The 24,164-nt window shown below is 52.1% G+C and overlaps 1 protein-coding gene across 11 annotated transcripts in view; it reads left to right on the top strand.

Moving 5' to 3' along the window:
- Positions 1 to 24,164, top strand: part of CLPB (ClpB family mitochondrial disaggregase) — a 299,259-nt gene that overhangs the window by 187,237 nt on the left and 87,858 nt on the right. For all 11 annotated transcript variants that reach the window (XR_014814533.1, XM_084975058.1, XM_084975060.1 and 8 more), the window contains one exon: positions 19,691 to 19,794. Coding sequence is in view for 10 of the 11 variants with exons in the window: in XM_084975058.1 (XP_084831184.1) it covers positions 19,691 to 19,794 (104 nt within the window). In the remaining variant the exon portion in view is untranslated. The remainder of the gene's footprint in view (positions 1 to 19,690; positions 19,795 to 24,164) is intronic.

The raw sequence follows: 24,164 nt of genomic DNA, 5'->3' as shown, positions 1-24,164 counted from the left end.
CTTCTCCAGAGCGGGGAGCGGACACCGCCTCAGGTGCTGGTCCACCTGGGCGGGGGAGCGGAAGGTGTGGGGAGGGAGGGCATCTGGGTCCCAGGTCCGTCGTCCACTGGCTGGGTGGCCTTTGGCGAGTCATCACTTTGCTGAAGCAACGCAGTGTCTGAAAGCCTGTGGCACGCGGCTAAGTGTCCACGTGCGACTTACTACCCGATTCCGTCGTCCGTGTCTTCCCTTGGGGGAGTCGGCAGCTGCCCTCCCCCAGCAAGGGCTCCACGTGGAGCCGAGGGGAGGGGGAGTGTTCCTTCCGTCCCAGGGGAGGCCCTGCTGTTTTCCTGCCTGCCGCCCCTTCCCCCCAGGGCGCAGCTGTGGTGTGAATATCAAAATAGCCTACTTTTTTTTTTTTTTTTTTTTTTTTTTTTCTGTTTTGGGTGTTTTGTTTTGCTTTTTAGGGCCGCACCCGTGGCATATGGAGGTTCCCAGGCTGGGGATCCAATCGGAGCTACACCTGCCAGCCTACACCACAGCCACAGCAATGCCTGATCCAAGCCAAGTCTGCGAGCTACACCACAGCTCACGACAGCGCTGGATCCTTAGCCCACCGAGTGAGATGAGGGATCAAACTTGCGTCCTCATGGATGCTAGTCAGGTTCGTTTCCACCGAGCTACAAAGGGAACCCCTACATTTTTGTTTGTTTGTTTGTTTGTTTTTTGTCTTTTTGCCATTTTCTTGGGCTGCTCCCGTGGCATATGGAGGTTCCCAGGCGAGGGGTCGCATCGGAGCTGTAGCCGACGGCCTACGCCAGAGCCACAGCAACGCGGGATCCGAGCCGCGTCTGCAACCTACACCACAGCTCACGGCAACGTCGGATCCTTAACCCACTGAGCAAGGCCAGGGATCAAACCCGCAACCTCATGGTTCCTAGTCGGATTCGTTAACCACTGCGCCACGACGGGAACTCTGGGAACCCTGGGAACCCCTAAATTTTTATTGTGTATTGAAGCGTAGTTGATTTATGGTGTTAGTTACAGGTGTACAGCAAAGTGATTCCGTTATGCATATACATATGTCTGTTCTTTTTCGGATGCTTTTCCCATGTGGATTATCACAGAATACTGCGTCTAGTTCCCTGTGCTGTGCAGTAGGTCCTTGCTGATTATCTGTTTTGTACGTAGTAGCGTGTATATGCTAATCCGAAATAGTTTACTTTGTATAGAGAATTATCTCTCTTTCTCACAACCACCCACAAGATGTATGGTATTATTTCATTTTGCAGCTGAGAAAACTGAGGCCCAGAGAGAGAAAATGATTCGCCTAAGGCCACACAAATAGGATTTAGAACCTGGTCTGGCAGCCTGCAGTTTGTGTGTTTTCCTCCGCCTCCCTCCGCCAGATCCCAGGCTTGAGCAGGATGTTGCCCCCACATCCCAGTCTCTAGCTGTGATTGTGCCAAAGAACTGACTGAAAAAGAGCAAAGAGAGATGCTTGCAAAGAAGGCAGGCTGGGTGCTTTAGTAGCAGCCACTGACCTTGCCGTTGGAGGTGCACGTTTTCACTTCCCCTTCAGGCAGATTTTTAGGCTTTTATCTACCCACGCTGGTCACCTTCGGAAGGGTCATAAATGTGGTGGAAACCAACCAAATGGGAATTTTTTTTTTTTTTTTCTGACTGTGCCCATGGCATGTGGAAGTTCCCAGGCCAGGGATTGAACCTGCGCCACAGTAGCACCCCAGGCCACTGCAGTGGCAGCACCAGATCCTTAACCTTCTGTGCCATAGAGGAACTCCCAAATGCGGATTTTATAGTGTTGGGGTGGCACTGCCTCAGCCTGGCTGAGAGACTTGGCTGTGCTGAACCGGTCACCTCACCTCCTCTGCTGTGAACTCTGTCTCAGCATTCCATCTCCTTCTTTGCCTCTTTAATTCCAAGTGCTTAGTCTCTAAGAGAAAAACTTTGAGGTCAGTAGGCTTTGACCTGGAACCTGGTCCTGGCTCTGACCCTTAGTTGACTCTCAGAGTTCTTTGGACATCTTGTTGCTTCACCTGAAGTCAGTGATTTCTGCGAGCATTTGGTGCGACTCTGTGTTAATCACTGGGGAAGCAGAGGCCGTAGGAGCTAGCGGTCTGACACGGAAAAGACCCGCAGGCAGAGAGGCAGAGGGCGCTGTACCCACAGCGTCAGAGCAGTGTGGGCAGGGTCCCATCCCAGCAGGGGGCTGGTAGGGGACGGAATCTGGCAGCCGAGTGGGTGGATGGAGTCTCACTGTGTTCTCAGGGGAATCAAGTGAGATAGTGTATGTGCTACAGGTGGCAGGTGGTGAGCTGATACTCTCTGCTGCCCACCTTAGACCTCTCCACATACACACACGCTTGTGTTTATTGTGCCGTGTTGGTAAACACCCACCCAGCTCTCCCACCTTGCGGGTACCTCCATCTATGAGAGATGCCCCCTGGCGGAGGAAGGGTGTGTGCCCTGTGTGCATGGAGACCCCAGGGGACGTTGTACGTCTGCTGCCAGTTAGCGAGCAGAGGGGCTTGAGGACCCTTCTTTCAGAATCTAGTGAGGTGTTGGTTTAACTGATTGCCTTGTCTTTATCCAGGGCCGTCAGCACATTAGTGATGCCCATTGAGCTAAGTGAGAGTGTTGGCTGGTGGCCCCTTGGTTCCCAGCACTGACTCCTGGTGTTTAAGCTTCTGTTTTGTGTCCTCCTCTTCAGTTTCAGTCCCCAGGGAGGACAGGTTTTTACTGCAAACAACACACTCTCAGGTTGGATGTTTTCATGCACATCACAGAGAAATTTTGATGCCAGAGATGTTCTTGACGGACAAAGAGCCTTGTCCTCAAAGAGCTCATTTTGTACCAGTGGTGGTCCCTGGTCCCTGGGTCGGGAGAGGCAGGGACGGGCGATAATCAGTAAGTGGAGTGCATCAGCAGAGCGTACAGGGTGCCGGAAGATGAGAAGTGCTATGGGGGACAAAGGAAGAGAAGCATCTGGAAAGAGGGAGTGCCAGGTATACACGGGTCAGGGTGGGTCAGGGTGGTGAGTGGCGGAGGGAGCGCGCCCGAGGGTCGTCACGCCCACCCTAGCAAAACCTGCCGGGAAGCTTTTCCGTGTGACCGTCTCTCTCATCAGTCACCAGACCCTTCCGGAATCGTAGCGGCCAGGCCCGAAATGCCACCCCCTTTGAATTGGGTTTGGATCCAGGGAAAGTAGAAGGGCAGCATCCTGTGCTTCAAAGCTGAAAGCAGAAAACCTCCACCTCCCTTTGAATGTTGGCAGCCCCCAGGCTTAAGGGAGGGACCCGAGAGAAGCCCTGCCTTCAGTGCCTTAAGTCCTTGGAGACAGAACACAATAGTCTCTGTCCTTCAGGGGATTAACTTCCTGTGAGCTTTTGTTTACATATGTATTTGTTATTTAATTTTGAATAGTAAAAAAAAGTGCTATTTTTTTTAATTTTGAAAAGAAAGTACAGTGCTATAGAGCAAAACGTTAAAAGTAAGCATGGGCACTTATTTATCATTACTCCTACCTTTCATTTCCAAAAAGAGTTGGAAGTGACTTAAAAATTCAAATGCAAATGTGCACTGGAGAGTTAAAACTGGATCAAGAGCAGGTAAAAGGATATTGGCAAAAGGAAAGATAATGCCAGCAGGCTGGATTTGGAGATTTTCTTTTCCGAAAATAGGTTTACTGTTTTAGTAGAAATAACATAGAGAAGAAAGTAATCATCGCCTGAATTCTTTCGATTTGGAGACTGACCAGTATATCTCTGTCCGTGTGTATACAGTGTCGTCTAAGTGGGACCAGTATATCTCTGTCCGTGTGTATACAGTGTCGTCTAAGTGGGACCAGTATATCTCTGTCCGTGTGTATACAGTGTCATCTAAGTTGGACCATTATATCTCTGTCCATATGTATACAGTGTCACCTAAATGGGACCATTATATCTCTGTCCATATGTATACAGTGTCATCTAAATGGGACCAGTATCTCTCTGTCCGTGTGTATGCAGTGTCATCTAAATGGGACCAAGCTGGACTCACGGTAATTCAGGTAATGAGTGGAATCTAGATTGAAGTTTCCTGACAGGCAAGGCAAAAAGGGCTGCCTTCAGGAAGAGCTTTGTTCTCTTTGTATTATTATTTTATGCCTCCAGCAGCCGTTTTAAAAAACCATATGTGTCCCATGCTGAAGTGTTAGGCCGGCGGGGTGGGGGGTGCTCAGATACTAAGTGAGCATCACGGCCTTCGTCTTAGGAGCTTACTAGGACTGCGGACCTCAAGGACTCGAGCACCGTGATGGCCATTGTCTTAAGCAGCCGTTCTGCCGAAGCTTTACCAGTGCTCTGCTGGGACAGTCCTTTCGCCAGCCTGGTAACAGCTTGGTGTAGTATTGACTCGAGGAGCAGTTGGCGGAGGCCTGCCCCCTCTCCGCAGCGAGCCCTCCAACCATGGGCGTTTGTTTAGCCGGAGTCTGGGTGCCTCATTCCGTGTTGCACTCTGACCCCGCCCCACTGAAGGCTAAGCCGCAGGATCCCAGGATGACCACTGGGACTTAGCACAGCCTCCACTGGCTCGTGCAAATATACCCAACCTTCAGCTAAATTCAATTAGTTTTTCTTTAAGAAGGGAAAGAAATCCAATTTGACTAAACATGGACAGACGGTGGAAGGCACTTTGATGTTACAACCTCTCGGTGATGCTTTACTTAGTCACAAGTTCATAAGCAAGAAGGCTTAATTACTTGGGAAAACACGAGATTAAAACTGGACACAATGGCTGAGTATCCGTTCTTGGGGGACTTGATTCGAACCCGTGCACCCAGTTCGTGTGTGGTGCAAACTTTGATGTGTGCTGTGACAAGCTGAAAGTCATGACCCCCTCAGGGATGCTCCTTCAGATGGCATTTGCAGGATGTGTAGGCGGAGAGGCAGGGCCTGCCAGGCCTGTTTGCTCAACTTTGATGTCCAGGCAGCCACAGGCTGCACTGTTTGCTCTTTCACTGAGGGATGGATTGGGAGCCTCCTACCTTTCCCAGTGGACAATGGCCAGCAGTGGAGTGTGACCACTGTTGACCATTCCAGGAGCCTGGCGGACCAGAACAGGGCTTTGGGAGGTGCGGAGCCTGGGGGGCCAAAAGCTGTTTCTAGGACAGCCGTTTCTCCAGATGTAGTTTTCCTTAAAGCCTAATGCTGGTTGGGTGCTTAGCGTGGAGGTAAAAATAGTCTCATGGGTTTTAACAGAAACCAAGTACTTCCAGAGCCCTTGTCCAGTGGCATTAAGGTGTTTCTGAGTTGAAAGTGTATTTCTTTCCTGTTTTCTTCATCAGCATGTATGTGCAGGGGATAGTGGTTTAAAAGAAAGAATGATATGATTTCTAATTCCTAAAAAAAGAAGCTGTCAAAACCCATGTCCGATGAGGAAGTAGTAACCAGAAGATAGAAAGAACTCTTACAAATTAGTAGAAAAAAGATAACCCGACTTAAAATAAATAGACAAAAAGATTTGAGCAAACACTTCACTAAAGAAGAGATGGATGGCAAATAAGCACATGGAAAGGTGCTCAGCATTTAGGAGAATGGAAGTTCAATTACAGTGAGACACCACTACCCACCTACTCCAGTGGCCAAAATTTTAAAAACTGATAATACAAAGTGCTGACAAGGATGCAGAACAATTGTCATTACCACTGATAGGGACGCATAAGGGCGTAGCCACTTGGGAAAACACTTTAGCAGTTTCTTACAAGGTAAGGTGTGTATTTATCATACAGCCCAGCAATACTAACTCCTGGGTATTTGTTCATGAGAAATAAAAACATATATTGGCAATAAGACCTGTATGCATATTGGCCTCAAGACCTGTATGTAGATGTTTATAGTAGCTTTATTCATAATCACCCAAAACTTGAAAACACCCAAATGGCCATTATCTGGTGAATGGACAAATCATGGTACGTCCATATAGTGGACTACTACTCAGCACTGAAAAAGAACAGACTTCTTGCACATGTAATGTGTAAGCTTTATGCTAAGCTCAAGCTAGACGTGAGAAGCGACCTACAGTGTAATTCCATTTATGTGACAGTCTGGAAGAGGTGAGCCTGTGGGGCAGAGATCGTCTCAGCGCTGCTGGGGTTTAGAAGTGGGAGGAAGGGCCCAAAGGAACCCTTGGGGTGATAAAAAATATTCTAAATTTTTATTGTGGTGGTGGTCATACAGCCCATCAAATTTGTGCATCCTAAAGGGATCAGTTTTATTTTGAGTAAATGATACTTTAGTAAACTGACTTAAAAAGAATTTTAAAGCTGCCATCTCTACTTTGCCCGGTTAATCGGGACCGTTGGTGTACTGAGAACTCATGTCTGCAGTGTCGAAATTAGTTCATACTGATGATGGTCACCTGGGATGTTTTGCATTCTCTCCGATGGTATCTTACGTCGGCGTATTGTGTATTCTCATTGTTGGTAGAGAGTGCACATTGGGGGTTTCACTGAAGTAGAATCACTGATGAATAGCGACAGGCGCTCTGCGAGTGGTATGCAGTGGGCTCATCTACCTTCACAAACGGCCATGTGACTCTTTCCAGCAAGGAGACAGCGCAGGGGGCGGGCCGGGAGCGTCTCTCTCATCCCACATCATTCTTGGATTCCTGGTCCCTGGACTGCCATGCGGGGAGGGCCACCGCAGTGGTGTGGCTGTGGTAGTGCTTCAGGAGCCAGAGATCCTGGAAGAGGGGGCTGGCGGGGGCAGATTCAGATCTGAGTCGGCTTGGGCTTGCTGGTTGCTCCGAAAGCCCCTGCCTGGGAGAAGGCGAGCCTGCCGGGCCGAGGCAAAGCTCCAGCAGAACTGTTTGCAATTCCCCACCGGAGTCTCCCTCCCTCCTGCTGCCATTTCTCCCGGAGTACATTTCATCAGCCTCGGAAGGACTGCTTCCCGGCACTGCCTCCCCTGCTTGGCCAGGGTCCCTGAGGAGCCGAGCTAATGAGTGGATAACACGCCTTTGCCAAGGCCTTCCTGGACGTGGTACCTGGGCTTTGTTAATTTTAAAATGCCGCCCTCCTTGGCTAAAGACCATTTAATTCTCCTCTCATAGCGGTCATTTATTTTTAGCATTTGCTCCTTTTCTTTCCACCTTTCTAAGGGGAGGGGGACATTAAACCCTATTTTTTTGAAGTTCCCATTGTGGCACAGCAGAAACAGATCCGACTAGGAACCCTGAGGTCATGGGTTCGATCCCTGGCCTCGCTCAGTGGGTTAGGGATCCGGCTTTGTCATGATCAGTTGCGGCTCGGATCCTGCATTGCTGTGGCTGTGGTGTAGGCCAGCAGCTATAGCTCCAATTTGACCCCTAGCCTGAGAACCTCCATTTACCATGGATGTGGCCCTGAAAAGACAAAAGACAACAAAACGAAACCCTATTTTTAAGAACCCAGCAGCCCAAGCCAGATTGCTATCCTGCAGGAGCAGTTTTATCAGCCTCTCTCTCTGGGGCCGGCAGCTCCACAGGTGTTCTTAGAGCAAAGAGCTGACACTGCTCCTGTAGCTGGACCATGGCAGAATCCCTAGGAGGCTTTTTTTCCTTGCCAGCTGGCCAGAGGCAGAGCAGGTTGAGTGCCCCTGTACTTGCGCTTTGGCATAGCTCCTTAGGAGGCCTGACAACGCGGGTGTCTGTCTGCCTCAGACACCTACAGCCTCTTCCCAGTGTCCCCAGCCTAGTCTCGGCCTGGCTGCTGGCTGCCGAGCGGTGCCTCCTTCAGCCCAAGGAGACTGGCTTTGTGCTGTCTGATCTCCTGACAACAGGGGTGATGATGGCGACAGGTGACAAGACAGCTTCTCTGTGCCAGGCCATGTCGACTACTTCCCGTGTCGGCTCTGATCCTCCCTGCAGTTCTCAAGGGGGAGGGATTATTGTTTCTGTTTTATAGATAAGGACAGTGAAGCTCACAGATGCCCAAGGCTGTCTAGGAAGGGAGAGGGGGAGCCAGGATTTGAAGCCAAGTCCCTCTGGACCCCAAACCCTTGCTCTCTCCATTGGACCACACTGCCTGGTAGGGAAGATGCAGGGAGCAAAGCCACAGGATGAATCGGGCAGTGCCAGGACTAGGAGTCAGGTCAGCTCAAGCAGGGCTTCTTTAGACCGCTGTGTGCGAGACGACCTAGAGAAGTCCACACACAGACAAACTAGTCTCCTTGTCCTCAGAAAAGCTGTCAGGAAGGGGCTAAAACTAGCCCCACTTTAACCGTAGAGTGAGGCAGAATATGGTCTGTGCCCCAGAGACCAGCTTCGCGTGCTGAGCCGGTGGCAGGAGCCCGTTCAGGTGAGGCGGGCCCAGAAGGATGCTCAGGCTTGTGGCGGGGACAGGTGGGCCATTTCCAGAGTAAGGGCGGTCGGGAGCATAGGCTCCTAAAGGTGAGAAAGTAGGGATGGGGCCCGAGTCACAGGGGACCCGGCAGGGTCCGGAGACCAGCGGTCGTGAAGGACAGGCCCTCCAGCACGGGCCGTGGGCCTTGCCCGCGCCGGGGCTGTGAGCCCCAGGGCTGTGAGCGCCAGCGCTGGGCTGCCTGGGTCCAGACCAGGCTTTTCCTCTTGGCAGCTTTTTCCCTTCTCCGCGATCGTTTCCTCAGCCATAAAACGGAGGTGCTAGGCCGAGCTACGTTGAGTGTGTGATACACGTGAAGTGTTTAGAACGATCCCTGCCTTGTGCTAAGCCCTCGGTAAGGGTTTGCTGCTTGAGTTAACAGTAGTACAGTCGAGGTGGCGGTGCTGGAATCGTTACTACGACGAACACTGCTGCCGCTGGTTACGGGCCCCCCCCCCAGGGGGTTAGTGCGTCTCCTGTAGGTAAGCCTGTCTTTGGTGGAGGTCGGCTGTTCCTTTTCACCAGTGTCTCCCGGATGCCGCAGAAGCGGAAGGGCTTTGGAGATATGTTTTCCACTCCTTTTCGTCTAAGAAGCTGGGACTAGAACACAGGACCCTAGAGCAGGGGCGCCTTGATGTGGGGCAGGCTCTTATCCCAGGTGGCTACCTGCCCGTGAAACAGTTGCCAGCATTTCCCAGCAAGGAAGGGTGAGTGCGGGCGCTGGCCAGGTGCCCGGAGTGCCAGCACCGTGACCCCAGAAGAGCGAGCCGAGCTTGATGGCTCTCCCACCGCTGCCACCAAAGTGGCCGATGATCTCTGAGTAACAAAGAATCATTTCTAATCCCATTTGGAATCATTGCCCACGATAATCCTGTTTTGTAGTAATGATATTCCAATTCCAGCAGGCACCCGCTTCTAGTTTGGCAGGCGCATGTGTTGACCTCAGGCCACCCAGCCACTGCTCTCTCGAAAGCGATGCCAGCTCATTTGCCTAACCTGACAGTCTTGGGGAGCCCCCTCTCCAACAGTGCATCCCCTCCTAGGATTCTGTGTTCGGGCTGTCTTCATAGAGAGGACCGCTGGGACCAAGAACCTGCACTGCTCATCCGGTTCAGCAGCTTGGGGAGGGTGTTCTCTTCCCTGGAACTGTGATGTGGCTCTCTCGGACCTCTTTAAAGACATCAGGCCCAGTCTGTGAGTCTGCTTATTTCAGTAGGGCTGTCAGGTTGCTGGGTCAGGGATGCACAGTAAATACGGTCGGTGCCTGGATTTGGCGCTCTCGTGATATCTGCATGAATAACAGGACGTAGCAAATAGACTGAGGAATGGTGAAGGATCTGGTTCGTTGTTTATGAATGGCTATTAGACTGGAGAGCAGTCTGTATTGGTGAGCCACAGGGTCTCTTCTATTCAGTAGTCATATCACTGATTCTACTGAGACCATCGATAAATGCCAGCCAAACTGGCAGATTAAATGAAGCTTAAAGACACAGCCGATGTGTTGGATGAAATAATCAGAGACATGGGGAAAAAAAAATAAAAATGCCTCAGTGGACTAGAGCCCTGATTAAATCTGTGGTGATTAAAAATTAGCAGGGATGAGTGTTTCAATCTGTAGTTAGAACCAAAAACCTACTGTAAAAGCCAAGGCGACCCAGTTGAGCAGTTTTAGCAAGTAAGCCCGGGAGCCGCCTGGAAACTCGGTGTGTGCATCAACAGTGCAGTGTTAAGGCCTTGGAAGTTAATTGAGTCACCGAACACACTGGCCTCTACTGGGCCCTGTGTGCACGGGACCAGATGATCAGGCACGGTCCTTAGTTGGGGAGCACAGCCTAGTTGTGTGTGGCCAAGTGGGGAAGAGCAGGAGCAGGGGCCTGAGTTTAAAACCCAGCTCTGCCTCTTAGCAGCTCGGTTTCCTTTTGGGCAAAATGGGAGCACTAAGAGCACCTCCCTCAGCGTAGGGTGGTTTTGAAGATAAAAATGCACATGAGGGAGTTCCCGTTGTGGCTCAGTGGTTAACAAAACTGACTAGTATCCATGAGGACGTGGGTTCAATCCCTGGCCTCACTCAGTGGGTTAAGGATCCCGTGTTGCCGTGAGCTGTGGTGTAGGCTGGCAGGTACAGGTGCAATTTGACCCATAGCCTGGGAACCTCCATATGCCACATGTGCAGCTCTAAAAAAGAAAAAAAAAAATGCTCATAAGACTGCTTAGTGCATGGTAAGCCTAGGACAAATGCCAGCGCCAGCATGCTCTATGAGTCATTTGCCTGGAAGCACCTAGTCTAGCCCATGCCGTGGAAAGAATCCCTAACAACCAGGGCTCGACCACACTGGCCCATCAGTTTGGTGACCATATATTATGAACCACAGATTGAAAGACATGAAAGTGTGTTTAGAACGAGGCTAAGGATGTGAAACTTAGATTGTCCTGAAACCCTGTGACAGGTTATCTTAGTTCCATGGCCCTTTGCTTTTTTTTTTTTTTTTTTTTTTTTTTTTGGTCCATGCCTATGGCATCCGGAAGTTTTTGGGCCCAGAATCGAACCGTGGTCCTCTGCTTAATGTGCCAGGTCGTCCTTGAGCCTTGCCCAGATTCTCTCCCCTTGTCTCGGCCCATTGCTGTTTTTGACCCTTGTCCATCTGAATCAGATGCTTTTCCCAGCCAGCTGTTATGACCCTCTGAAAATTATCACTGTCCCTGGTACCTAGTAAGGGCTGAGCAGCTGTGAAATAATAAGGCAGACCCATGGATGCTCGGATGGGTGAAAACCAGTGTGGCTTAGGGAAGTGTGGACCAGGTTTGGCCCCAGGCAGACACGGATTTGAATTTGGGTTCCTTGTTTATTTAGTGTGTACGCTTGGCCAACTCGCGATCTCCTGCCGAGCCTCAGTGTACCCATGCGTAAAGTAGCTCCGTGCAAGTGGTCATGAGGATCTGGCCCGGGGTGGGGGCTCGCCCCCGGGGCTGCTCTCTTTCCATTACTCATCTTTGCCTTTGGAGGGAGTGAGCAGGCCGTCACCCTCGCTCAAGGGGACTGGGCACCTGTTCTGCACAGGGGCCTTGCTTCCCGCCCCATCTTTAGTTTGTTGAAGGAAAACGGCCCTCCCGCGCCCAGCTCACGTCCCCACCGCACAGGACCTCCCGATCCCGCCGGGGCCGGGCCTCTGGCGGGGCCGCCGCACCTTCCCCACCCTGCGGACTGGCCGCTGGACCCAGCGAGCCGCACGTCCGTCGACGTGGCCGCTGACCTCCTGAACCGTGACCTCCTCGCCGCCTCCCCTCTTGGAGCTGTGCGCTGGGCTGCGGATGGGTCACTCTGTCTTCGCTTTGGGACACAGTGACGCTGCGCTTGGCTGCGGCGGCGGAGGGGAGGGGCCCTTCTCCTGAAGCGCCTCATTGTGTGGGGACGGCCTGGAGCTGGGATCACTGCCCTTCTTGCTTCACCAACTCCAGCTGCTCGCCAGGCGTCTTTGACACGCGCCTGGCCCAGCCTAGGCCTCAGCTCACGCCACAGGTTTCCTCGCTCTTTGCTAAACAATGTGACAACCCAGAGCCCTCCGGCCACTGAGAGCAGAAAGCCTTAACTTCGATCGAATTAACCGTCCCCGGGCATTGTGATGACCCACTGTCCCCAAAGCGGGAGCGGGTCAGGGCCCCCGGGAGCCAGCTTCCTGCGGGCGCTCCCGCCTCTCATCTAATTGCAACCCGCTGGGGGCTGTGGCTCCGGGGGGAGTTCTCTGAGTCCCGGGAGCGGTCACGTAGGGCCTCCCTTCCGTACACTTCCTCAGCTTTGCTGGGAATTGCTTGGTGGAAGGTAGGAAGGGCCTGGTGCTCAGGAGGGAAGAGGGGAGTTTTCCACCGCTGAGCCCCCTGCAGCCTCGTTTGTACCCTCGGGTGGGAGAAGGCTGGGCGGGGCTCAGACAGTTGCCGTCCACCTTTCCCCCCATTTCTCACCAAATAAAATAATGATTTCGTGTATGCACACGCTCCTGCAGAAAGCACCTGTGGGCCGTTACTGTGACCCAGGCTCTGGGCGAGGAGCTCGGGAAGAGACGCTTGAGATGTGGCCCTTGACCCACCATCTGCTGGGAGAGGAGGCCGGTCAGAGTGAACAGGCAGTCATGATGTGACAAGCCGAGGGTCACCGACCACCACAGTGAGCGTTGGCGTCCGTCCACACAGGAGTGGCGTGGACCCAGGCTGGGGGTCGGAGTAGCCTCAGTCGAGTTGGGGACCACGTCGCTAAGGAGCCCTGAAGGGGAACGCGCGCTCACCATTTGCACCGTGGGGGCTCGCCCAGCGGGAGGGGCCGCGTCCGATGGCCTTCGGCGTCTGCTTCAGGGGGTTCATTGGTTTCACTGGGTCCTTCTGTCTTCAGCTCCCAAGGTCACCAGGCCAGCATAGGAATTAGAAGTTCTGCAATTGAGAGATTCCCTGAAGGAATAAACTTTCAGAACATGTGGTCACATTCAATTAATGAGTACTAGAAGGGGGTCGGGAATCAACCCTGTTTAGAAAGTCTCTTTGTGTTGCTACACGTATATGCAGCCTCTTGCCTCCCCCTGCTGCATGGTTCATAGTGTATACCTACCCCGTCTAACTTAGATCTCCCTCCGGCGATGAGTGCCTGATTGCCTGCAGCTCCCTCTGCCCTTTATGGGCCTGAGAAGAATTTCACTGAGATACTGGAGTCAGGGGCAGAAGTGCTGGGTCATGGGGTAAGGGAATCTTAACAGGACAGGTATGCCAAGATTGGCTTCCAGCACGGCTGCACCAGTCTGTCCCCTGGTGGTACGCTAAGAATCTGAGATCCTCATGGCTTGCCCAGCACTGGGCATTTTTCAGCTTTCTTTTTTTGGGGGGTGGGGCACTCTGTGGCACATGAAGTTCCCAGGCCAGGGATCTGATCCAGGCCACAGTTGCATCCTACCCAGGTCCTTAAACACACTGTGCTAGGCCAGGGATTGAACCTGCATCCTGGCCCTACAGAGACGCTGCCTATCCCACTGCGCTATGGTGGGAACTCTTTTTTCTTCTTCTTCTTTTTTCTTCTTCTTTTTTTTTTTTTTTGGCCGTGTCCACTGCACGTGGAAGCTCCCAGGCTAGGAATTGAACCCGCACCAAAGCAGCAACCTAAGCCACAGCAGTGACAGTGCTGGATCCTTCACCTCTTGTGCCGCAAGGGGCTTCCAGTTTTTCAGCTTTTTCTCACTTGGGCCAATATGTTGAATTTAAAGTGCTATCTCGTTTTTAAAATTTTTCATTTCTCTAATCACAAATGAATTTGAGGATCTCTTCATATACTTAATACCTCTGTTTCCTCCTCTGAGAACTAACACGTCGTATCCTTGCCTCGCTTTTCTGTTGGGCTTCCTGATGGTAGCATTGAGGCTAAAACCCGAGTTGAGGCACCCCGCTCCTGCAGACCGTTAGCTGCCTGGGGGTCCGTACAGGGACGGGAGAGGCCGTGGAGCAGGGCGCTGACTGCCCTGGTTTGAATCTCGCCTCTGCTCCTTCCAGCTGCGGGACCTGGGACAAGTTACTTACTCCTCCTGCCTTGGTCTCTGTGTGTCTGCGTCACAGAATTGTTGTGAAGATCAGGAGTTGGTATAGATGCCGTGTTTAAAACGGTGTCTGGCACAAAGGAAGTATATACACGTGCCTGCTCTTACTGTTTGACTGCTGTCTTCCTTCCGTATAGCCCCACTGTACCCTTGAAAATAGATGCTTTTATCAGCAGGCGGTATAGCAAAGCAGAAAGAAACCAGCTCTCAGCCTAGGATCCGAGCTCACCACTCCCCTCACACGTGGGACACTTGCCAAGGTCTTGGGCTCTGGAGCTGCGTTCTCGCCGCTACCTAAGGCTCCTCTTCAAGACCTGACCGTTGCTGATGAGCCGGACGTCCGGGCCTGCAGTGCCTGCCCGGCCCCAGCCTGGCCGGCGCTGTCCTGTTGCTGCTTCTCGGCCAGCCTGTCAGCTGGGTGCTGCCCGTCATGACCTTCACCTTCAGTATTGATGAGGCCCAGTCTTTTTGCCTTGCCCCCGGTGCCAGTGTCTTGCTTGGTTTCTGGTTGCTCCCTGGTTTGGAGCCTACTTTTTCCCTCCACGTGGCCCCAGACCTTGGCATCTGACCTGGCTCTTAACTCTCCGTTCCCTTTATTCTGTTTCGGCTGTGAACTTCTTGGCACTCCCTGGGCCTGGCCTGCTGCTAAGAGAGCGGCTTGCATTAGCTTTCTCTTAACGGGCTGGCCGCCTGCCCTCCTTCCGGCTGCTGCATCCACAGGTCCCCAGCGGTCTTTTGGTTATCAGAGCTAACCAGTCAAGTAGTCCTGTAGCCTGATCCTGGCTGGCTTCGTCCCCGGAGCTTCGGCCCTGAGCTCTTGAGTTAGGTGCTTTGTAAGTGTGAGACGGCCCTTGGACAGAAAGCCTCCTAGCCATTGGTAAGGTGTTTGGTGCCACGCTTGGCCACTGAGCAGCCACAGTTCCTTTCATCCTAGCTGTACCTCACAGTGGGGCTGCAGCTTTTGAGTTTTATTAAAAGTGAAAGGAATCTTCGAAATTGCAGAATGAGTCACCAGCTGGGATGCTTACCCTTTCTGGACTCCCAGGCTGGTGAAGTGAATTGCCCACCCCCTTGATTGGGTTAGCCGCCCCGGGGCCTCACCGCGTCCCTCTCCGCCCCCCCCCCCCCACCCTGCCAGACCACAGTTTGCCCTCTGGGGCTGAGGGCAGCATACTTGGTTGCTTGGTCACGTCTTGCAGCCTGCAGATTGGACAGGTGGAATCGATGCTCATGAACCCGGAGAGGCCCAGGTAGCACAGTTAGTGACACTAGCTGCCTGCAGGGACAGCCTGCCATGGGAGAGCGTGTGATTGAACGGTGATTGGACACAGCAGCTGAGGATTAACCAGATTATGTCCCTTTGAGTTTAGACTGACAAACCCCTCCTGATAGATTTTGAAACAAGCCACCTTGTCCAGAATACAGAAGAGCTGCCTCTAAACTCGGGGCTGTGCCAGCCTGAGTCCTGGGGGTGGTTAGGTATAGCTCCGCAGCCCCCCTCAGCCCAGATTCTTGTTATCATCACTGCAGTTGTGTGGACACCCAGAAGGGAGTTCATATTTGTGGATCTCCTTCGATATGCCAGGCGCTGTGGAGTTTACCTACTTAAAACCTCCAAGGGAGGCCTCGTGATCTCTATGACGCTGGCAAGGAAATGGAGTCTCGGCGGTGTGATTGTCCAAATCATAGTAAACGATAGCGCTTTGACTTGAACCCGGGTCTCCCTGTTCTTGGAAAATGTCTCGCTGTCTTGGAAGTTCCTGTTGTGGCTCAGCGGGTTAAGAACCCGACCAGCGGAACTCCTCTTGCGGCTAGCATCCATGAGGACACAGGTTCAATCCCTGGCCTCCATCAATGAATGGGTTAAGGATCCTGTGTTGCTGTGGCTGTGGCATAGACCAGCGGCTACAGCTCTGATTCACCCCCAAGCCTGGGAACCTCCATATGCCGTGGGGTGTGGCCCTAAAAAAAGACAAAAACAAAAACGAAACACCTAATGTTTGTTGAGCGCTAGCCTCACATGTCAGGCACTGTTGGAGCACATTACACACACTTAACACATTCGTGTCACCTGGAGAGTCTTCATGTCCCTGATAAATATGATTGCAAAATGATAATTTCCTGACGTCATCATTTGTTTTGTATTAGTTGTCATTCCAGAGTAAAGAAGCGCTTTCCTTCTTGCCCCCTGACTTACCACTTATTTTCAGGATGGACTTGGTGTCTTGGTGTGCTCGACGGGTGATCGCCCAATGGTGTCATTATTCATGCTGATGCTCAGACTTTAAAGCCACCGTCTGACTTGTGTACCGTACTACAGCCTTCTCTTTCAGCTGTTGTTCTCACTGCCTGTGGGTTGCCCATCTCTAACAGCCTTTTTGTACCTCTTAACTTTTAATCTGCTGGGAGACAGGAAGACCGGTATCAATCTTAGCCAAATGACGTGTAAACTATCAGTAAACAGTCTCCAAGTGAGAACCTGACAGACTCTGCTGTGAGTTAAATATCTCAGCTGCTGTGAGCTTTAGGAGTTCTCATTGTGGCTCGGGGGTTAAGGACCTGACATTGTCTTGTGGGGATGCAGGTTCGATCCCCGGCCTCACTCAGTGGGTTGAGGATCTGGCCTTGCCACAAGCTGTGGCATAGGTCTCAGATATGGCTCAGATGCGTTGTGGCCATGGCAGTGCCATAGGCTGTAGCTGCAGCTCCGATTTGACCCCTGGCCTGGGAACTCCCATATACCACAGGTACAGCCTTAAAAAGAAAAAAAAAAAAAAAATCTGAGTTTTAGACATGGGTTTTAGCTGCTCAGAGATGCTTCTCATGTCTCTCTGGGATCACAGTTCATATCCTGGATAAATCGCCTGCGAAGGGTAATTCTTAAGCTCCTTTTAGGTAAGGGGAGTGGACACGGGAGACTCCTTGGCTGTGTTAGATCAGATGTGGAAGAACCCCATCTATGTAGGCGATAGAGTCTGAGGGTTTTTGTTTATTTGGGGTTTTTTTGGCCATGCCCATGGCATGTGGAAGTTTCAGGGCCAGGGACTGAACCTGCATCACACAGTGATCCGAACTGCCACAGTGACAGTGCTGAGTCCTTAACCCACTGCGCCACAAGAGCGCTCCCTCTGGCCTCTGACTTACATACGAGGACTGTGTGTGCGCGTGGGAGTTAGTGAAATTCATTCACCCATTCAGCAAATAATTGGGCAGGTCCTGCGCCTTTGGAAGCTTATGAAATTCAAACCAGTTGATACAGGGAAAACCAACAACACTGCTGTTTACAGATACTGAAAAATTAACAAAGAAGAGAAACCAACTATAATTCAGCTTTTGGGCGGTGGGGGCAGCGTGGCATGCAGCAGCTTGATGTGGGATCTCAGTTTCCAGACCAAAGATTGAACCTAGGCTGCAATGGTGAAAACGCAGAAGTCTAACCACTAGATCAGCAAGGAACTCCTTGTAGTCTGGCTTTTTAACAATTACGATTTTTTTAAATGCTTGCCATTTATGCCTTCAAAAGCATTAATAGTTTTGAAGGCCAATAAGCAAAAGATTAACATACGAAGAGGAAAATAAGCAAAAGACGTTATTCATGAAAATAAAAACACAGTTGATTTTTATGATTCCTGAAAAAAACACAACTGACCCTTAAACATTTTTTTAAGTCCAACCCCAGTAGTATTCAGAGAAATGCAAGTTGGAAGCAATGTGATTCCATTTTCTGTTTACCAAATTCACACATTATGAGAAAAAAAAAAAAAAAAAACCATTTTGGCATAAGGAAGGCACACCAGTTAGCATCATCCTTCGTTTGCTGGTAAAAATAAAAATTGGTCCTATCTTTCTGAAAGGCCGTTTAGTAATGCTTATCAAAAGCCTTAAAAATGCTCATGCTCTTGTTCTGAAAATCCATCTCCTGGGGATTTATTCAAAGGAAATAATTAAGGGATTGTTGCTGAAATAGTAAAAAGTTGGGGACTGGCTACAGTACAGACTAGCCTTATGATCGTGTGCTGTGCGGTCATTAAAAGCAGTGTGACAGGCAAGTATTTAACACCCGGAAGGGCTGTGTATGTGTGTTTAGGGAGAGGTTATATATGATCTCAGTTTTTGTAAATAAAAGTATGCAGACATTGAAAAAACTGGAGGGCGTAGTATATTCCAAAACATTTTTTCTTTTTTTGGCCGCCCTGTGTGCAGCATGTGGCGTTCCTGGGCCAGGCAGGGGTCAGATCTGTGCTGTTGTTGCGACCTTAGCCACCGTGGCAACGCTGGGGTCTTAACCTGCTGTGCTGGGGATTGAACCCGTGTCCCACTGCTCCCAAAACACCGCCCATCCTGTCGCGCCACAGCAGGAACTGCAACGTTTTGTCTTTTGGATTAGCTGTACTTTCTGAATTTCTTACAGTGAACACAAACCTTTTTTTTCCTAGTGACGAAAAGGAAAGTTCTAGCAGGAACGCTGCATACACAGTGGAAGCTAACATACACAGAGCACTTCTGGGTCAAGCACTGTGCTGATCACCTAATTTAATCTCACTGTTGAGGCTTCTGCCTCCTCATCCTGCTCCCTCCTGTCCGTTCTCGCGCAGCCACAGGAGTGATTCATCTAATAGCAAAGTTTGGGAGGAACCTTAGAATTTAGATTAAGGAAATGAAGACTCACTTTCCCACATACTGCTTCAGTGTGATTGGCATTTTGAAGAATGTGTTTATCTTGTTTATTGTAAGGGTTTTTTCCTATTAGAGTTGATTGACAGTGTTCTGTCCGTTTCTGCTGCACAGCCCAGTGCCCAGTCTGCATATATCTCGCATGGTCCTCCGTCCTGGTGTAGACGTAGTTCCCGGGGCTGCACGGCAGGCTCTCATTGCTGATCCCGCCACAGGCCGCAGTTTGCATCTGCCAACCCCCGACCCCCAGTCCATCCCACTCTCGCCCGCTCCTTGGCAACCGCAGGTCTGTTCTCCAGGTCCATGAGTTTGTTTCTCTTCTGTGGAAAGGTTCGTTTGTGCCGTGTGTTAGATTCCAGATAGGAGTGTATCCTGTGGTGTTTGTCTTTCTCTTGCTGCCGGATCTCACTCAGGGTGAGCGTCGCCGGTTCCGTCCTAAAACCGTGTTTCTCTTTGGAGTGCGGAGGACCGGCCTGTGCTGCCGTGTCACCTCCCCTCATCCCGTCCCGGGCGCGCCTCGTCTCCCTCTTTGCGTCCCCTCGCACCCTCTGCTCCGGCTCATCTCTCTCCAGGTGAAGCTTCGTGCTCTTTTGCCTCCCGGATTTATAAATTCGCCATCGCAGATCGGGCTCCTCAGCCTTTCTCGAGTCTTCCGTGCCTGAACTACCACAGCCGCTGGGAGGCCTGTCTTGATCCTCTCCCTTGGTTTCCCACCGAAATAGCCTTTATCATACTTGGCTGTCATTTTAGGCAGCGTTGTTGTCCCTGAGGCCTGGCCCCTGGCCCCTTCAGCAGTGCCTCGAGGGGCAAGTGCGTGGTAAGTAATTGTTGAGGAAACACTTCGGACTTGACAGCGCGGACAGCGAGCCTCGCGCCTTTGGTGTGAGAGGACTCGTCCGGAACCTCTCAGCCGGGGAGGTTTCAGGCCGCCTTTCCCACCCTTGTCTCCGATGCTCGCCGAGGTCCTGTGCTTTCCGTTGTCCTGCTCACACGAGCAGAGGCAGAGCCAGTCCCCAGACGCGCCTCGGACTCGGGGCCTCTGCGTCCGGGCCCCTTCCTGCTTCTGACACTCGTGTCTCCTGCTCTCCTCCAGCGTGGTGCAGGTCCTGCTTGCTGCCGGTGCGGACCCGAACCTCGGGGATGATTTCAGCAGTGTTTACAAGACCGCCAAGGAGCAGGGGGTCCACTCTTTAGAAGGTAAGCATGGGCACCTGCCGTGGCTCCCGGGCGGCCCTGCTCTGTGCCGGCTCTACCGGCACCTCGGGCTGGGGACGCATGCCACGCCCGGGGCTTGGGGCAGAAGCCCTTCACAGCCCCCTCGGGCTCGGAAATTTATGTCCCTTCAGTCTTGGGGAAGAAAATAGAGGCCCCATTTCGTGACCTTGGGGAGGGGTAGGAAGACCTCTGAACTGCTGTTCTCCCAAAAGTGCCTCAACCCGTGGAGTCTCAGCTGCGTGGACAGGGGAGCAGGTTTCCATGAAATAACGTAAGGCAGCTGCGAGGACTGTGGGCCTGTTCTTCCTCCACGTCCTGAGACTTCCAGCCGTCTCAGCCCTGCCCCGGAACCACTGTCCTCAGCCTCTGAGGCCCCTCGGCACTGCTCTGAAGGCTGTTTTTACCCCGCCTGCGTGTGAAACGCGGTCCCCCCTCTGAGACAGGCCCTCACCTTCCTGCATGACCCAGGACCCGGAGTGGCCCTTGTCTGCGCCTCCTCGATGTCTGTGCTTGGCGACTGGGGTGGTCCCCAGTGCCTCCCTGGGGTGGTGTGGGCGGTTGCCTGGACTTCTCCGGAGAACAGAGGTGGCCCTGTACCAGGGCTTGGTCACGCGGCCGGTGGAGGGTACCTGGGCAAGTTAGTCTGTGTGGCCTCTGGTGAGTAGTGTTTCGAAAGGAGGGTTGAGAAGAGAGCGGGCTGCTTTGATTGCAGACAGAAATGAGTATTTTACCTTGGAGCCTTGCTTGTCCAGATCGGCCCTGTTGCCCGGCCCGATCCTGGATCACGTGCTGGGCAGCTGAGCCGCGGCTGCTTTAGGGTTGGCACGGATGCCGGGAGGACAGACCACCTAGCTGACGGCCCGAGGGTCAGGACATTGCCCTGAGGAGAGGTTCAGCCTCAGTGCGAGGAGTGTGCTCAGGCTCTCGGTCCCTGGAGCTGTCCCCAGTGGGGCTGCAGGGCGGATCGGGGGTGGGGGTAGCCCAGGGCGCGGGGTCCTTGCTGCCCCAGCAGCGTGAGGGAAGTGTCAGGAGCATCAGAGCGGCTGCCCAGCTGCAGGTGAGCTCGCCCTCCGCCTCCGGCCCTGCTCCCTCTCCCGGCAGGCTCCCTGGCTGCGGCGACATCCTTCCCCGAACCTGCGTTCTCCTCGGCCGTAGCCCGCCCTCGGCTGCTCTGGTGACAGTTCTCCAAATCCTGGCCCTTTGTGGGGTGGTTTGAACTCTGATCTGCCCTCTGTCTTTTGTCTCCTCCTCAGCTGCTAGTCCCACGTGCAGGCCACTGATTCCCCATGAGCTGGAGGAATTACACGCACTCTGTTTCACACAGGAGAATTTCACGAGGATCAGACTTGCCTGCTCTTTGCAGCCTGACGTGTGAGGGCTGAGCTCACAGACCGGCCTCTCCTCACTCGCCAGCCTCCACTCGGTCTTGGGTTCAGGGGCATGTGCCGAGAGGGCGGGGCCGGGTGGCAGGGCTGCTCTTGCATCCCGGTGAGCTTTTTCTTTTCTTGTTAGAGCCGCACCTGTGGCACATGGACGCCCCCAGGACAGGGGTCGAATTGGAGCTGCAGCTGCCAGCCTACACCACAGCCACAGCAACGTAAGATCCTTAACTCACTGAAGTGAGGCCAGGGATTGAACCCACATCCTTACAAATACTCGTCGGGGTCGTAACCCGCTGAGCCTCAGCAGGAACTCCCCAGTAAGCTTTTTTTTTTTTTTCCCCCACTGTACAGCAGGGGGGTCAGGTTATCCTTACATGTATACATTACATTTTTCCCCCAGCCTCAGTAAGCATTTTTGACTTCCCGGAATCTCAGAGCTGTGAAGCCGTCTGGTTCCATCTCTGCTGTCACACCATTCATTGCCCTCGCCTGCCTTGGGGTTTCGTACCTTTCTCTTCTCATAGTCCAGCTTCCCGGGTTGCCGCTCATGCTCAGCTTTCCAGATGAGTGGTCAGCACACTGTTTCTGGAAAGTGCCAGAGAGTTAACATTTTAAGCTTTGTGGGCCAGTGGGTCTCAGGTGTGACTGCTCAGCTTGGCCACTGTAGGACACAACACCGCACACAAGTGCGTGTGCGCGGATGTGTTCCAAGAAAACTATGTACAGAAATCGGCAGCAGGCCAGATTGGGCCCATCGGCTGTGGTTTGCCAGCCCTGTCCTAGGTAGATCCTTCTTTCCTTTCTTCCCTCCCTGCTCTCTTTCCCTCCCTCCGTTCCTTGCTGTCTTTCTCTTTCTTTGCCCTTTTTTCTCAACCTCTTCTGAATTTTTTTTAACCTTTGTGCTAGCCAGCCCACATTCTAAGTAGGTAGAGAGCGAGACAACAAAAATCCTGGAACAAGCTAGCATACACATCAGGAAATACGGATAAAAATAGCAAGCATCTCTTCTTATTTCACATGACCTGCAAATTTAGTGACTAGGCTTTCCATGGGTTCATTTATTTATTTAAAAGTAATTTTTAAAAAATGTTGCTGATCCCGTGCCTTCCTAGCACGCACTGTTCTAGGCACGAGTGAGTTCGATAAGATTCCTCCCGTCATGTACTTTGTGTGCGAGTCTGTGATTGGAATGTTCACAAGGACTGTTAGGTACAGAGCCCTGGAGCACATGATCAGAGCAGTTGAGAGGCATTATTCAGCAGTCACAACTATAAATCCCCCAGACTTCCTTCACTCCGTCTTGTCCCCAAAATTGTAAGCGATTTTCTCAGATTTCTTTCTGGAATAAAAGCATGTTTAATATTTGTCTTATTTTCTTGCACAGTAATTCTTGCCCAAGAGCATGTTAGGTTATTCTGGCTCGGTTTCATCTTATCCTCGGGGAACCCGTCTTGGTGCCCAGCAATCACCTCACTGTTTCGGAACCATTGAAAATAAATCAATTCTAGATTTGAATAATCAGTTTCTTCAACATGATAAATTCACTGCTCTGTGGCTTGCAAGATCTCCCTCTCTCTGTAGCTTTTTCTCTTTTTTTAATTGCGGACGGTCTTTGCCAGCCACAGTTTTCCAGCAGCTCATCAGATTTTCCGTGGTGCCTCAGTGCGGCTGTACTGTGCTCTCTGACTTCGTGCACTCTGCTTTCTGACGCTGGACCTGGAGAGTGACAGGCCTTTAAAAATCATCTTGGGCTCTCTTTACCAGCCTAAGCCTTTAGTTCCTTCCTAATCATAGGTTTGGGTCCTCCCGCCCCCCCCCCCCACCTTTTCCATTTAAAGATAGTGTGTTCATTCAACCATTTAGCCAGCATTTATTGGTTGCCCGCAGTATGCAGGGCGCTGTACCCAGCTCTGAGTCATTCTCGTCGGGGAAGTAGACAGAAGCAAAAGAATCCTGCGTTTCTTTTTGCTTTGGATTGGACTGTCTTTTCCCCAGGAGGCTCCCCAACTTGCGGGCCTGTGTGAGGAGGTGGAGGCTCCTTGCCCGGGGTGGATTCAGGCACATTCACAGGAAGGTTGCCAGCTGGGGCAGGTCCTTCTGTGTCGGAGCATAGTCAGTTCCAAAGTCCGTCAGGTTCCCTAAATTTCTAAGAGCTGTTTCTGCAGGACTCAGCCCGTGCTCAGGAAAGGGAAGTGTGAGCTGCAGTTTGTGACTTTAGCGAGACCCCCCTGGCCCCATGATGCGTCCGCGGTCTGTGTCCTCAGTGGTGGTGTGCCGATGGAGAGGTACAGTGTGCAACATGTGCATTACTGCACAGCACTCTGCAGCTGGACTCGCGTACTAGTTTTGTTTATTTACAAATCAGCATGCACTTGCTGAGTGTCAGGCACTCTGCCAGATGCCCGGAGAAAATAAATAAAAATGAATAGACATGATCTGGCCCCTGAACAGTGCTCCCAGTCCAGTAAGAAGGCAGACCTGTGAGCACACACCGCAGGGCACATGATACCTGCAGGGGTCGCTGGATGTACAAAAGCTGTAGATGGCACCAATGTAGGTGGCGATGCCTTCTGTAAGGAGGAAGACTGGTGCCTGGGACGTGTCACAGGGTACGTGACTTTGAATCACATCTTAAGGATGCGTCAGAGACCACCAGGCAATCAAAGAGGGCTGGACTTTGCAGGCAGAAGGAACAGCACATGGAGAGACACGAAGTAGGTGGCAGCAGGTGGAGTCATCTGCCAGGGTGCTGAGAACGGCGACAAGTGAGACCAGAGAGGAAGGCGGGATTCTGCATGGGAGGGATCCTGGAAGGCAGTTCTAGGGAGCGTCTTCTGGAGGGCGTTACGGATTCTAAGTCGGGGAATGCTCAGGTCATAGTAGCGTGTTGATGGGGTGTGGATGAACTGGGGGACAGGCAGGCAGTGGTTTTGTGATGTTTTAGGACCCCTTTGAGGATTGGATGGGAGG

Source organism: Sus scrofa, chromosome 9 (genome assembly GCF_054392235.1).
Source record: "Sus scrofa isolate SSC_HxYL_T2T_F1_AM1 chromosome 9, Sscrofa_HxYL_maternal_Yorkshire_Landrace_v2.0, whole genome shotgun sequence".
Lineage (NCBI taxonomy): Eukaryota > Metazoa > Chordata > Mammalia > Artiodactyla > Suidae > Sus > Sus scrofa.
The sequence above is the reverse complement of the archived record's forward strand: the minus strand, read 5'-3'. Positions and strand labels throughout refer to the sequence as shown.